Source organism: Octopus bimaculoides, chromosome 14 (genome assembly GCF_046866305.1).
Source record: "Octopus bimaculoides isolate indiv1 chromosome 14, ASM4686630v1, whole genome shotgun sequence".
Taxonomy (NCBI): Eukaryota; Metazoa; Mollusca; class Cephalopoda; order Octopoda; family Octopodidae; genus Octopus; species Octopus bimaculoides.
In genome coordinates, this window is record NC_142941.1 from 16,727,476 (window position 1) to 16,743,136 (window position 15,661).

The 15,661-nt window shown below is 35.9% G+C and overlaps 1 protein-coding gene across 1 annotated transcript in view; it reads right to left on the reverse strand.

Moving 5' to 3' along the window:
* The window catches only part of LOC106867680 (dynein axonemal heavy chain 6-like), a 367,549-nt gene that overhangs the window by 219,244 nt on the left and 132,644 nt on the right, over nt 1-15,661 (reverse strand). The window contains exons 33-38 of the mRNA XM_089362433.1: nt 15,467-15,604; nt 13,387-13,540; nt 11,804-12,075; nt 11,110-11,322; nt 9,933-10,118; nt 5,022-5,218 (exon numbers count right to left, since the gene is read on the reverse strand). Coding sequence (XP_089218559.1) covers nt 5,022-5,218; nt 9,933-10,118; nt 11,110-11,322; nt 11,804-12,075; nt 13,387-13,540; nt 15,467-15,604 — 1,160 coding nt within the window. The remainder of the gene's footprint in view (nt 1-5,021; nt 5,219-9,932; nt 10,119-11,109; nt 11,323-11,803; nt 12,076-13,386; nt 13,541-15,466; nt 15,605-15,661) is intronic.

The following is a 15,661-nucleotide window of genomic DNA, read 5'->3' on the forward strand; positions in this document are numbered from 1 at the left end:
GCAAAGTCGACCTCGGCGGAATTTTAACTCAGAACGTCACAGCAGATGAAATACCGCTAAGCATTTCACCTGGCGTGCTAACATTTCTGCCAGCTCACCACCTTTGCTTCAATATTGTTGTTGTTGGCACTCCGTCGCTTACAACGTTGAGGGTTCCAGTTGATCCGATCAACGGAACAGCCTGCTCGTGAAATTAACGTGCAAGTGGCTGAGCACTCCACAGACACATGTACCCTAAACGTAGTTCTCGGGGATATTCAGCGTGACACAGTGTGACAAGGCTGACCCTTTGAATTACAGGCACAACAGAAACAGGAAGTAAGAGTGAGAGAAAGTTGTGGTGAAAGAGTACAGCAGGGTTCGCCACCATCCCCTGCAGGAGCCTCGTGGAGCTTTAGGTGTTTTCGCTCACAATGCCTGATCTGGGAATCGAAACCGTGATCCTATGACCACGAGTCTGCTGCCCTAACCACTGGGCCATTGCGCCTCTACTGCTTCAATATATTACTAGAGTAAAAGCAGCGAGCTAGCAGAATTGTAAGCATGCCAGGCAAAATGTTTAACAACATTCATCCAACTTCACGTTCTGAATTCAAATTCCACCAAGATCAACTTTGCCTTTCATCATTTCAGGATCAATAAAATAAATACCAGTTGAACACTAGGGTCTATGTAATCAATTTAACCCTTCTTCAATCTTGCTGGCCTTGTGCCAACATTTTAAATCAATATATTATTACAGTTACTACCAGACAAGCCCTGACTCTTTACTCCTGCAATTCTTTTCAGTTAAACATGGATTTCTGAAGTCTACACAATAACCTTCCCAGCTTGTGCTGTTTCAGAAGATGTCATTATTAGAAGTGGATAATTCTCTGGGTACAATTACATTCAGAATTTCTCAAAAGCCTTTCAACATTTCAAAGATTGAAATTTTAAAAAAGGTAAAAAAATATATATTGTTAACTAATTCATAAGTAATTTACAGAAAGAAGGCAACAGGTGTAAAAGTTCTCTTTCAAAGATAAAAAAAAATGATTGCTTCCCCACATAAACTTGAGAGCAAAAGAACCCATACAACAGTATTGTAGGGGAAAAAAATTCTTCTTGTGAATGTAGTAATGGAACATAAAATCAATTATTTGCTTCGGGCTACATAAAAATAAAATGAAAAATCAGGAAAATGATACAGCATATTGTCTGTCATAGCATGTTTTTATAAATGCAGAAGAGAAACAGAATAATTTAGCAGATAAAGTAACAAAATTCTACACAGCAGTTATGAGTTTCACTTCAGGTGATAAGCTGTGTGTGTCTCTCTCCATAAGACACTTTAGTTATCAGGAAGAGAAATAGCTTTATTATATTTCATAACATATATTTTTATAGGAAATCCATTATATATTTTTTTTGATAAATATAAATTTTAAACATAACGATTCTTGTGAGTTTTGTAATTATTTCCGGCTAAATAATTTGTACAGATGTTATTGTTTAACCTAAGATCATCTCTAATCAAGCAAATTCCAACTTGAGAGCGATTTTACCTCTAGGCTATGTGAGATGACATTGCACATGCCAACTCTTGAGACAGATCACAGTCCTGTGTCTCACACAAAAGACATTCCAGCCATGACCCATCTGTTCTATTTTTTGTTTCATTTGTCTTGTTTTATTTTGTATTTGTGGTTTTTTTTTACAGACATAATTAATCTCAAACTACATTATACAATATACTCTTCCTATTTAAGATAATATGGTGTGAGTTAACCCTTTAGCATTCAAACCGTCCGTATCTGGTCAAAACATTCTACCTTCTTTATGTTCAGACTGGCCAAATCTGGCCCCTCACACCTACCCTGCAATGTTATTCTAAAAATAAACCACTATGTTATCAGAATCTTGAAGTTGCAAGATAATTCATGATTAATTCAAAACAATGTGAATAAATAAGCATTACATTTAACAATAATCTGAATGCTAAAGAGGTAAGAAGGATTTGGCTGCTATTTCTAGCAGGCCAAGTAAATACATCACTGGGTAAGTATTAAAAGCTCTCTCTCATCTATGCCACATCAGGTCATCGACCCCAATTCAAGAGCAAATTTCCCTCCAGGCTGAGCAAGAGAAAATTGCACATGCCAAGTCCAAGACAGTCCATATCCCACATGAATTCACAGACACACATCATGCAGGCCTGACCACCAGACTTGAACATCCCCACAGGGTTACGGGAAAAAAAGAGGCACAGTGATGAGTAGATCTGTTCAATGAAAACAGTGGTCTGAAAATTTTAGCAGTCCCTGATTGTGTGTGTGTGTGTGTGTGTGTGTGTGTGTGTGTGTGTGTGTGTGTGTGTGTGCGCGCGCGTGCGCGTGTGTGTGAGTCCATATTTGTTGCCCTCACCATTTGACATATGTTAGTTTGTTTACATCCTTGTAACTTAGTGGTTTGGCAAAAGAGACCAATAAGTACCAAACTTAAAAAAGTAAGTACTGGAGTAAATTTGTTCAACTAAAAGCCCCAGCATGGCCACAGTCCAATGACTGAAACAAGGAAAAGAAAAGATAAAAGGATAAAGAAAGAAGTTGTCATAAAATAAGAAGAGAAGTTCTATGACAAAACGGTTTTGAAACAAGGAAGGAACTACATATATATATATATATATATATATATATATATAAGAATTTAAGGATTGGAGAAAACGCATGTTATAATTGCATACTTTATTCCTACATATGTTTCAAAGGATTACAACCTGTGTGATCCATAGGGATCTTTGATATTAAAATTGTAACCTTCTCATCAGGGAAAGCATGGGAATATGTGCATGTATGTATGTGGGTGGGTGTATACATGTGTATATATAAAACACTTGAGTTATTTTTCTTTTATATATACACATATATATCATCATCATCATCATCATCGTTTAACGTCCGCTTTCCATGCTAGCATGGGTTGGACGATTTGACTGAGGACTGGTGAAACCGGATGGCAACACCAGGCTCCAGTCTGATTTGGCAGAGTTTCTACAGCTGGATGCCCTTCCTAACGCCAACCACTCAGAGAGTGTAGTGGGTGCTTTTACGTGTCACCCGCACGAAAACGGCCACGCTCGAAATGGTGTCTTTTATGTGCCACCCGCACAAGCCAGTCCAGGGGCACTGGCAACGATCTCGCTCGAAAATCCTACAGGAGCCAGTCAGGCGGTACTGGCAACGGCCACGCTCAAAATGGTGCATCTCATGTGCCACCCGCACAAGAACCAGTCCAGGGGCACTGGCAACGATCTTACTTGGCTTGCCGGGTCTTCTCACGCACAGCCCATTTCCAAAGGTCTCGGTCCGTAGTCATCGCCTCGGTGAGGCCCAATGTACGAAGGTCTTGCCTCACCACCTCAGCCCAGGTCTTCCTGGGCCTACCTCTTCCACGGGTTCCCTCAACTGTTAGGGTGTGGCACTTTTTCACGCAGCTATCCTCCTCCATTCTCACCACATGTCCATACCAGCGCAATCGTCTCTCTTGCACGCCACAACTGATGCTTCTAATGTTCAGCTTTTCTCTCAAGATACTTACACTCTGACGGGTATTCACATTGACATTACACATCCAACGGAGCATACTGGCTTCATTCCTTGCGAGCTTACGTATGTCCTCAGCAGTTACAGCCCATGTTTCACTGCCATGTAGCATGGTTGTTCGTACGCATGCGTCATACAGTCTGCCTTTTACTCTGAGTGAGAGTCCCTTTGTCGCCAGCAGGGGTAAGAGCTCTCTAAACTTTGCCCAGGCTATTCTTATTCTAGCAGCTACACTTTCAGCGCACCCACCCCCACTACTAACTTGGTCGCCCAGATAGCGGAAGCTATCGACTACCTCTAGTTTTTCACCCTGGAATGAGATAGAAGTTGTTTCCTGTTTGTTTGCAATATATATGTATATATGTATATATGTATATGTATATGTATTTGTATGTATGTATGTATGTGCATGCGTGTGTTTGCGTATGTATTCATGTATGTATATGTATATGCGAATCTGTTTATTTGATTAGGTAATAGGCGTAGATGTATAGCTATGTGTATGTGCATGAATATATTTCTATTTATACATGTGTGTATATGTAGATGGATACATATGTGTATATGGGGACACGCACACATGTGTATATTTGTATATGCGTGGGTACGTATGTGCATATGTATAAATGTGGACGTATGAGTGTGTGTATATATATGGGTGTGTATGTATATGTATATATGTGTGTGTGTGTGTATATATGTATATATATGTATACATATGTATATATGGGTGCACATATGTATGTATGTGTATATGCGCATATATATATATGTATATGTGTGTGTGTGTGTGTCAGTATGCATGTATATGCGTGTGTTTGTGTATGTGTATTTATGTATGCATGTACGCTCTTACACATTGATTGGTATGTGTTGTCCAACCCACTATCCGGCAGCGTCCAATTCTCTAACGGTTTTTTTCAAATGAATCAAGTCATAACCTTATCCATCTATTGTTTTCATAATCGGTCATAATGTCTTACGTTTAAGATGATTCCCATGCTTTCCCTGATGAGAAGGTTACAATTTTAATATCAAAGATCCCTATGGATCACACAGGTTGTAATCCTTTGAAACATATGTAGGAATAAAGTATGCAATTATAACATGCGTTTTCTCCAATCCTTAAATTCTTAAATATACTCAAATACCCAAAATTTCAAGGAGTTCCTGCCTTAAAAACAGGAGCTAACCACAGTTATTTTGTGTTCTTTGCTACATTGGTTTCTATTAACCCATTTATTCTATCAGAAGAATTTTTATTCATTAAGATAGAAGAAATACACATAATTATATATATATATATATATATATATATATATATATATATATATATATATATATATATATATATATATATATTCATATATATATATACATATATATATATATAATATACTGAAAGAAGCTTCTCAACAGTGTTCTAGTAACGCTTACCGACTAACAGTTGCAGGAGAGGCAACTGCAAGATCTTCAACTTCAAACAACATGTGGATATAAGGTGTTAACTTGATTCTTTCACTGTTTGCCAGGCAAAGCATTTTATTATCATCAAGAACAGTATTCATGTTTTCTATCCAAAGGGCATCAACAGGACCATCAGAGATAACCCACTGGTGTTTTGGGCTTGTGTCCTTTAAACAAAAAAACATTAAAAATTAAATTCAACTTTTACGAAGAAAGTAAACAAACAAATTTTGTCTTTAGAAACATTAAGATGTATTGTAAGAAACAGAAATAAATTTTTTTCTCAAACACGTGATAATGCTATAAAATAGCGTGATCAGGATAAATTATCCATATAATGCAGAAAAATAAGTTGCCGGCCAGCCATGAGACTCGAATGCATTTATAATGTCTCAGAGCAATATATTTTCTAAATAACTCTTTATTTTTATGCTAAAATGTGTGCAATCTTGCATCTTTATTTCATGATTCTTTCATCATTACTTTAAGGAGTTAGGTGATGTCTACACTTCCCTGGTGATGTTAAACCTGGCACTTTATCATTTATGATGATGCAGGTTCCAGTTGATCAAATCAATAGAACAGCCTGCTCATGGAAGAATTAACATGCAAGTGACTGAGCATTCCACAAACATGTGTTCCCTTAATGTAGTTCTCAAGGAGATTCAGCTTGAAACAGAGCGTGACAAGGCTGGCCTTTTGAAATACAGGTACTACTTGTTTTTTGCCAGCTGAGTAGATTGGAGCAATGTGAAATAAAGTATCTTGCTGAAGGACACAACATACTACCATGTATCAAACTCCAAGCCTTACAATCTTCAGCCGAAGACCCTAACCACTTAGTCATGTGCCTTCACTATACTGGTAATGTTAAAAACATGTCCAGAGTTTATTGTGTCTGGAGAGAGTCATTCTCTTTTAGTGCCTTATTAATTTAACACACTCACTGGCACAATTTCCACTCATTTACTTATCTATTTTTACTAAAATTTTCCTTGTGTCTTGCAACCTTTTCAGTAGTCATTGTCTTCCTTACTTTACAAAATTAGATATTAATCAGGGATTAATACTGATTTTCCTACACTACCTTTTAGAATGTAATTAGATTTGTAATGCTCTCTGCATATAAGAGCATCATTCAGTGCATGCGTGCATGTAAAAAAATAGAATTATAATTCAAGTTCTGTCTTCATGAAGCACATCTGCATATTTCAATACTTCAAAATTGTATGTAGATGTTATATTTGTGTAAGGCATGCATAAGAGTTGAAAGTTACTAGAAAGTAGCAGGGTAAATACATATCAAAACAGGAGATTGGGAAAAAGTTTTGTTTGGTATTACTTATTCACCATTACACATGTTTAATTTGAAAATAGCTGTTACAAGGTTGTAGAAGAAATGTATAAGATATCACCTATTAGAAACTCTTCAAACAGAGAATAATAAAATTTATTATATGATTCGATGTCTGAAGAATTTCTAATAAAAGATATCTTACATGTTTTCTACAACGTGTATTCTCTTGTAATTCCTATTAGCTGTTACAAGGTTTTAGAAGAAATGTGTAAGATATCACCTATTAGAAATTCTTCAAACAGTGAATAATAAAATTTATTATATGATTCAATGTCTGAAGAATTTCTAATAAAAGATATCTTACATGTTTTCTACAATGTGTATTCTCTTGTAATTCCTATTAGTGAATGAAACACATGTGATAATGGAAAAATAATACCCCAATTTTGTTTTCCAATCTCCTGTTTTGATCTCCATATATATATATATATATATATATATATATATATATATATATAATTATATATAAAGGGCATTAACTGTGTATCAATGCCTCACGCTATCGAGGGACTAAATAAGTAAAAAAACTACCAAAAATAAGCAACATATTTACCGAAAGCGAGGGAATGCAGCTTTTCAAAATTTATCTCTTAAAAACATTTATATATATTAATAATAAAGAGTATGAAGATTTGTTCATCCCCAAAATTTATTTTATAGTTATATACAGCATATTAAAATGACCTATATGTGTTTCTGTGGCAGCAACTACTCACTTTTGCAAATGCAACATTCCAGTTAGCCATTAACTAGAACTTAACTGAGAGCTAATATGGTATCTGCCTGGAAAATATATCCTTCCAAACTCATTTTGTATATATGTATATATGTGTGTGTGTGTGTATACGCACAGACACACACACACACACACACACATACATACATGCATAATAATGCCACCAGGGGGGAAAAGAGGAAAAATGATTTATGTAACAAGAAAGTTTTTGTCCAGAAAGTTAATTAATAAGAATTCCAGTTTTTAACATTATTTGTTTGCAAAAATAATAAGTCAAAAATACCAAGGTAACACTGTACTTAACTAATAGTTAGATTATTATTAGGAATAAAATAACATAAATGTAAAGCACTACTGCAATCTGAACTTCAATATTCTGCAGAGACTTGTTGCCAGTTAGAAATTGCATAGCCATTTAACAGGTGTAAAGAGATAATTAAATAAGTGGAATTGAATTAAGGTGAGAGCTTTTCAGGAAATCAATATTTCAACTGTAGTGATTCACACTTAAGCTAGGGAAATTATAGTTTACTGATGAAATTAAGTAAAATCCATCTTTTAAAATATTTTCAAGAAAAAACTGTAGTCCTCACAGTTTGTTTTAAAATAAATTGTAGCATAAATATGAATTGAATGAGTTTTGAAATCACAATTTTATGTTGCAACTGCTAAATGAAAATATTGTACACATTATATGGAATGGTACTTTTACTTGTATACATACATATATTGAATTGTTTAAAAACTTGTCAGTTTATAATTAGTATACCAGTATATCTGAATCTCATTGGCAAATTAATCTTTCTTAATTAAGTTGAATTAATGAGAGGCATAAGATACATGTATAAGCTAAATTTTAAATGAGGAAAAATCTTACTACATAAATAAAAACACAAATACTAATTCATATAACAATAGAAAAGTAATTATATCTAGTTTTAAAAATGAAAAAGAAAAACCAGGAAATATTGGGATTGATTATATTTTCATCTCAAGCAAAATAATTTCTTTTCTTTTTGAATAATTTAAATAAAAGTCTAAAAATATTTTGTGCACACTGAACTAAACAACAACAAAAAAAAATTTATTCATATTTCATTAGTACATCCAGTTAAGGTTTCCCAAAGCAGATCAACATAATTAGATCTTCCCTTGATACTTAATCTTTATTCTCGAAAGAAAACAGTTTGTCAAATGTTATAATAAACATGCAAATGACAAAATAACTGTTTATCCAATAAACAATTCCATTTGGAAAATACAGAAAAAAAAATTGAAATAAATTAAAAGAAATTACCTGATTTCTCTGCACCCTTTTGTTTAAAAATAAAATTGTGTATTAACCCTTTTGATACCAACCCACTCAGGGCTGCCCTTTGTTCTATGATACACACTTAACCCTTTAGTATTTTAACCCTTTAGTATTTGAACCGGCCATATCTAGCTCAAATATTCTGTTTTATACTCAAATCAGCCAGATGTGACCTCTCACACCTACCCTACAATGTCATTCTAAATTTTAACAGTTACCTCATCAAAATCTAAATGCTACAAGACAATGCATGATTAATTAAAGACGGCACGTAAAAGCACCCACTACACTCTCGGAGTGGTTGGTGTTAGGAAGGGCATCCAGCTGTAGAAACTCTGCCAGATCAGATTGGAGCCTGGTGCAGCCTTCTGGCTTGCCAGTACTCAGTCAAATCATCCAACCCATGCTAGCATGGAAAGCGGACGTTAAACGATGATGATGATGATGATGATGATGTGAATAAATAAGCATTACTTTTGTCAGAATAATGTGAATGCTAAAGGGTTTGTGAATTTTGATCAAAACCTTGCATCAAAATTTCAAGTTAATTTATGTTCCAAACACCATCTTAATAAGTCCAAAGATATTATACTAAATTCTTCATTATTTTCAAAATTAATTGAAACAAAACTGGTGTAGGTCAACATAAAAAGGTAAAGAGTAAAGACCCCCTTCGGTCATGAATGACCATGGGATTGCACCTAGAAATTTCACCACCAAGGCACAAATCTGGGCAAGGTTGTTTATGGAAGACCAGCACTCGCCCAAGCACACTAATCTCCCCTCTCCACACCACCGATGTTGTTCAAGGGAAAGGCAAAGGCTGATACAGCATGGCATCAGTGACATCGCAACTCATTTCTACAGCTGAGTGAACTGGAGCAACATGGAATAAAGTGTCTTGCTCAAGAACACAACACACAGTCCGGTCTGGGAATTGAACTCACTACCTTATGAATGTGAGCCTGACGCTCTAACCACTGAGCCATGTGCCTTCACATAGGTCAACATAAGTATGGTAACAAAAAAGGTTAATATTCTTCTTCAATCTCAATAACGGTTATGTGGTTAAGAAACTCAATTTGGAACCATGTGGTTTCAAATTCAGTCTCACTGCACGGCATCTCAGGCAAGCATCTTCTTTAGTTCTGAACTGACCTATGCCTTGTGAATGAATTTAGTAGACAGAGACTCTATGGAAGCCCACTGTATGTGTGTGGAGGGGGGTTGTCCCCACACCACTTCACAGCCATTGTTGGTTTGTTTACATCCCCATAACTTAGCAGCTTGCAAAAGAGACCAGACTTTAAAGTAGTGGGGGTCGACTGGAGCTGATTGATTTGCTTGGCTAAATCCTATGTGGTGCCCCAGCATGGCCACATTCCTATGACCGAAGCAAGAAAGATATAAAAGATAAGATAATTTAATGTATCATATTTACGTATGCTCCCATTTGAAATTAATTAATTAACTTACTACAACAGCTATTCTAATAACAATGGCCATTAGTCCATCATGCCATTCTAAAGTAAGTCGATTTATTCCTCCATACAATTCTTCCATTGAGATAGATTTGGGGTTAAGAATGTAACAAATGACTGGTTGGTAGAAAGAATTTTCCTCTCCAAGGGCATGCAAATTGCCCAATGCATCAGCCAACACCTAAAAACAACAAAATATATGTTTGTATCATTAACATGATAGCTTCATCAATTCCTAACAGGATATGACAGATTGGTGATTAAAATTTGAAAAAAATTGCCCCTAAAAATTTGTTGAATCCCCACAGGCAAATGGTGTAACTGCTGGACATAAGCAATTGTGTTGGAGAAATTATTTTCAAGAATTTAAAGAAGCACAAATATGGCAGTTTGTTAAGAAGCTTGCTTCCCAAAAACACGGTTCTAGGTTCAGTCCTACTGCATGGCACCTTAAGCAAGTGTCTTTTATTGTAGCCTTGAGCCAACCATAGCCTTATGAGAAGATTTGGTAAAAAAAAAAAAAAGCAGAAAGAAGCCCGTCATGTGTGTGTGTATGTTTGTCCTCCACCACTGCTTGACAACTGGTGTTTGTGTGTTTACATCCCTGTAACCTAGCAGTTCAGCAACACAGACTGATAGAATAAGTATCAGGCTTTAACAAAAATAAGTACTGGGTTTAATTCATTCGACTAAAAATTCTTCAAGATGGTGCCCCAGCATGGCCATAGCCTAATGACTGGAACAAGTAAAGGATAAAAGATAATAAATAGGTGCAGGAGTGGCTGTGTGGTAAGTAGCTTGCTTACCAACCACATGGTTCAGGTTTCATTCCCACTGCGTAGCACCTTGGGCGAGTGTCTTCTACTATAGCCTCGGGCCAACCAAAACCTTGTGAGTAGATTTGGTAGATAGAAACTGAAAGAAGCCTGTTGTATATATGTATGTATGTATATGTATGTGTGTGTATATGTTTGTGTGTGTCTGTGTTTGTCCCCCCAACATCGCTTGACATCTGATGGTTGTATGTTTACGTCCCCATAACTTAGCGGTTTGGCAAAACAGACCAATAGAATAAGTACTAGGCTTACAGAATCATGGAGTTTACTTAACAGGATATTAAGAGTTAAAAACAAAAAAGTAAAACAACTCAAAACAAAAATTCAAATACTTACTTTGTAAACAGTTGTTTTACCTCCTCCAGTGGGTCCAACCAGCATGACTCCATGGCGAACAAGCATAGTGTCATACAACTGAATAACTTTCAGGATTTGAGTTGGAACAACCATTAAGTTTTTGGCTTCAGTTGCTTTTATTATTTCTCTTTCTAAAACACCATAATCAGGTTCAGGAATTGTAATCCCAGGAAAGAGATCTTGAAGAATTGACTGTAAAAGGAAAACATCACAAGAAACAACTGAAATATAATTTAACCATTTAGTATTTACCAGCTGTATCTGGCCAAAATATTTCTACCTGTTTAATGTTCAAACTGGCTAGATCTGGTGTCTCACATCTACCCTACAATGTCATTCTAAACATAAAAATCATATTGAAACCTTGAAGTTACAAGATGGTGCATTATTAATTTCAAACAATGTAAATAAATAAGCATTTCGTTTTTACAGGGTAATCTGAATGCTAAAGGGTTAAAATGTAATGTTGCATGTATTCAAACAAATGATTGTGAATAAGCAAATAAGAGAAAAGAAGATTTTTTTTTTAAGTAGAAATGAACAATCTATCTCGCATTTTGTAAATAGTTAATTGCAATTAACTGTCTCTTTATAATAATCTGGTGTTTAAGAACTGAATAAAGCCAGTTGATAAAATGATTTGTAAGAAAACTAAAGCTTTCTTCCAACCTACCTGGAATAGTATAGTATCTTCTTTCAAAAACTTTGGAATGTTACTGTCGCGAAGAGCTCTGATAAGTAAACCATCCTCGTCTTGACCTAGATTCTGCTGCTTAAGAGAGCCAGCCATAACTAAAACTGATTTAATGGCTCTCATCCCAAAGTCATAATGATCTTGCTGGGACAGTTGCTCACTACACAGTTTGTACATTTGTGTCATCTTTTGAGCCAACAACTTTGAGGATTCAAATCCCTCGGAATACAAGATCACTTCAGCTATCAGACCTGAACAAAAAAGTAAACCACAGGTAAATATATGACCAGTCCAGTGAAGGTATGGTAAGGACAGTGAATATGGTAAGGACAGTGAATATGGTAAGGACAGATGCTGCTCAAGAAAATAATGTATAAATATGTATTAGGAAGGCTGAAACAGGAAGTATTTCATTCTGTCAATAGAATAAATACTTCATTCTTGTACTTGCTTTGCAAGATTCTCAATGTGAATTCGTGAGTTGAAACATTTTGTTGTATCTTGGGAAGGTCATCATGCTAAAACTAAACACATACACTGGTTCAATTTCACTTCAGGGTTAGTTATTTAACCAACTAACTGATCAATGGTTTTCAATTGTTTTCAGCAATGACAATCTCTCTCTCGTCCAAGTCAAACAACTAATTCATTGATTAACCAACTGGTTTGTTGATTAGTTAGTTGGTTAAATAACTAACTGATTAACTAATAATATAGAAGTGAAAGTGAAACCAGTGCATGTGTTTAATATTGGAGTAATGTCCCTTCCAAGATACAACAAAATAAATAATTGCAAGTGGAACTCTGTCGGTTATGACGATGTATGTTCTTCTTGATACAATCAATGGAACAGCCTACTCGTGAAATTAACGTGCAAGTGGCTGAGCACTCCACAGACATGCATAGCATTAACATAGTTCTCAGGAAGATCCAGTATGACACAGAATGTGACAAAGTTGGGCTTTTGGCTTACAGCTATGACTCATTTTTGCCAGCTGAGTGGACTGGAGCAATGTGGAATAAAGTGTCTTGCTCAAGGACACAACATGCTACCAGGAATCAAACTCACAACCTTATGATCATGGGCCAAATACCCTAACCACTATGCCACATGCCTTCACTATAATTCCTACAAACAAAAGAGTGGCTGTGTGGTAAGTAGTTTGCTTACCAACCACATGGTTCCGGGTTCAGTCCCACTGCGTGGCACCTTGGGCAAGTGTCTTCTACTATAGCCTCGGGCCGACCAAAGCCTTGTGAGTGGATTTGGTAGGCAGAAACTGAAAGAAGCCCGTCGTATATATGTATATATATATATATGTATGTGTGTGTGTATGTTTGTGTGTCTGTGTTTGTCCCCCCAACATCGCTTGACAACCGATGCTGGTGTGTTTACGTCCCCGTAACTTAGCGGTTCGGCAAAAGAGATCGATAGAATAAGTACTAGGCTTACAAAAGAATAAGTCCTGGGGTCGATTTGCTCGACTAAAGGTGGTGCTCCAGCATGGCCGCAGTCAAATGACTGAAACAAGTAAAAGAGTAAAAGAGTAAAAGAGACTTACAATAGTCTGGCACCATCATAGCAAAGGGTCTAAAAAGGGCTTTTAGGTTATCTGGCAATTCAGTACGACCAGCATAGCCTGGATTCATTGTGATGAATGCAGCGCAGGTTCTGATCAATTTGATGTCATGGCCTTCAAAGATGAATCGAGAAACCTAAAATGAAATTTAAAAAAGGATACACATGAAATTAGTGATATTCAGGAAATTATTTGTTCAGCTTTAGGGAACATTCCTAAAATCCCTATATTAAGTATCATCATCATTATCATCATCATCATCATCATCATCATTTAATGTCCGTTAACCATGCTGGCATGGGTTGGACAGTCTGACCAGGGCTGGCAAAAGTGGAAGGCTGCATCAGACTCCAGTCTGATTTGGCATGGTTCCTATGGCTGGGTTCCCTTCCTAATGCCAATCACTCTGAGAGTGTAATAGGTGCTTTTATGTGCCACCAGCACAAGTGCCATTTGCATGACACCAATATCTTCCACAACTGTGATTTTGCTTGGCTTGATGGGTCTACTTCTCAAGCACAACATTATGTCAAAGGTCTCAGTCATTGCCTCCAAGAGGCCCAACACTCAAAAGGAACTCAGCCACTTTTCCCCCATAAGGCCTCCGTGAGTCCCAACGCTCAAAAGGAACTCGCCTCCATGAGGCCCAATGCTCGAAAGGAACTCGCTTCCATGAGGCTCAATGCTCCAAAGGAACTCAGCCACTTTGCCTCCAAGGGGCCCAACACTCAAAAGATGCTCTTTACGTACGACTGGCATGGGTTCCAGTTACATGACACCAGCATCAGTCATGACTACGATTTTATTGAGGCTTATTCTTATATATTGTATAACAATATGCACTACCAATAGAAATACAAGGAAAACTTAATACATATTTACTAACACGTATTAGTAAATATGTATTTGAATAAATACATATTTACAGAAAAAAAAATATATATATATATATATATATATATAAATGAATAAATAAGTAAATTAAAAAATAACTAAATAAAAACACATATACAAATAGTGTAGTAAGCAAATCCATATACATACACACAAAACATATATACTAAACACATAAACATGCATGTACACATGCGCATGCACACATATATACACAGAGATACAGACACAAACACATGCTATGTGCAGATAAGGATACACACTGCAGATCATGTGCAGTAGTTACAGATCATGTGCAGAAATACTGTTTTTTAAAAAAAAAAAACAGCATCAAACAGAGAGACAGACTCATATAAACATAATCATACACACACACACACACACACATGCGAAGGGCTTCCACACAGTTTCAACCTGTCAAATTTCACTCATCATAACATAGTGATCAACTTGAGGTTATAGAAAAAGACACTTGCCCAAGGTGCCATACAGCAGGACCAAACTTGAAACCATGTGGTTCTTAACCGCACTACTATGCCTGCAGGAGCAGAATAAGACCCATATAGGCCCTAAGCACTTAAAAGATTTTGGTGACCCCATAAAAGATTATGTAATTCAAAATATAACAAATAATAGATCATAAGATAAATCTTTATTTTCCAATATGAAACAAACTAACAGTAAGTTGGAAAATAATGTTTGTTTATTTTTTATCTTTTATCTTTTACTTGTTTCAGCCATTAGACTGCGGCCATGCTGGGGCACCACTTTCTTTGTATTTAAAAAGTTTTTTCCTACTTTCCATAATTGCAAAGTCCTTGATCAAATCCTCACTATGCCACAATGAATACTTTGAAATTATATTTCTGGTCATATAAACCATTTTGAATATTATTTTAGAAAGTTTAAAGTGATTTCTTTTATGCCATAAACCATTTAACATTTCTGTAGTGTCCCATCCTTTCTCGATACCCTAAGCATATGATTATTTTGCTTAATGGTTAATTCAGTGCTACATACCTGCACTATCTGAAACTATCTCAAACTATGAAATTAGAAAAGAAAATTATTTCCTACAAAATCAATAATCACATTATATGTGAAAATATAATTACAAAATTAAAAATTAAAAATAAAATCGTAATTTTTAATAAATTTAATGTGGTACCTTTGCAACTTTGGCATTCCTAATGGTAATAAGTTGTTGAGCAATAACAGACAACACTTCAGTATCAATGCGATTAAACTCATCAAAGCAACACCAAGCACCAGTTTGTGCAAGTCCGGAGAAGAAACGGCCCATCATCTGAAAAAGAAATATTAATAATAAATTCAGTAGACTTTGCATATATGTGGCAGCATC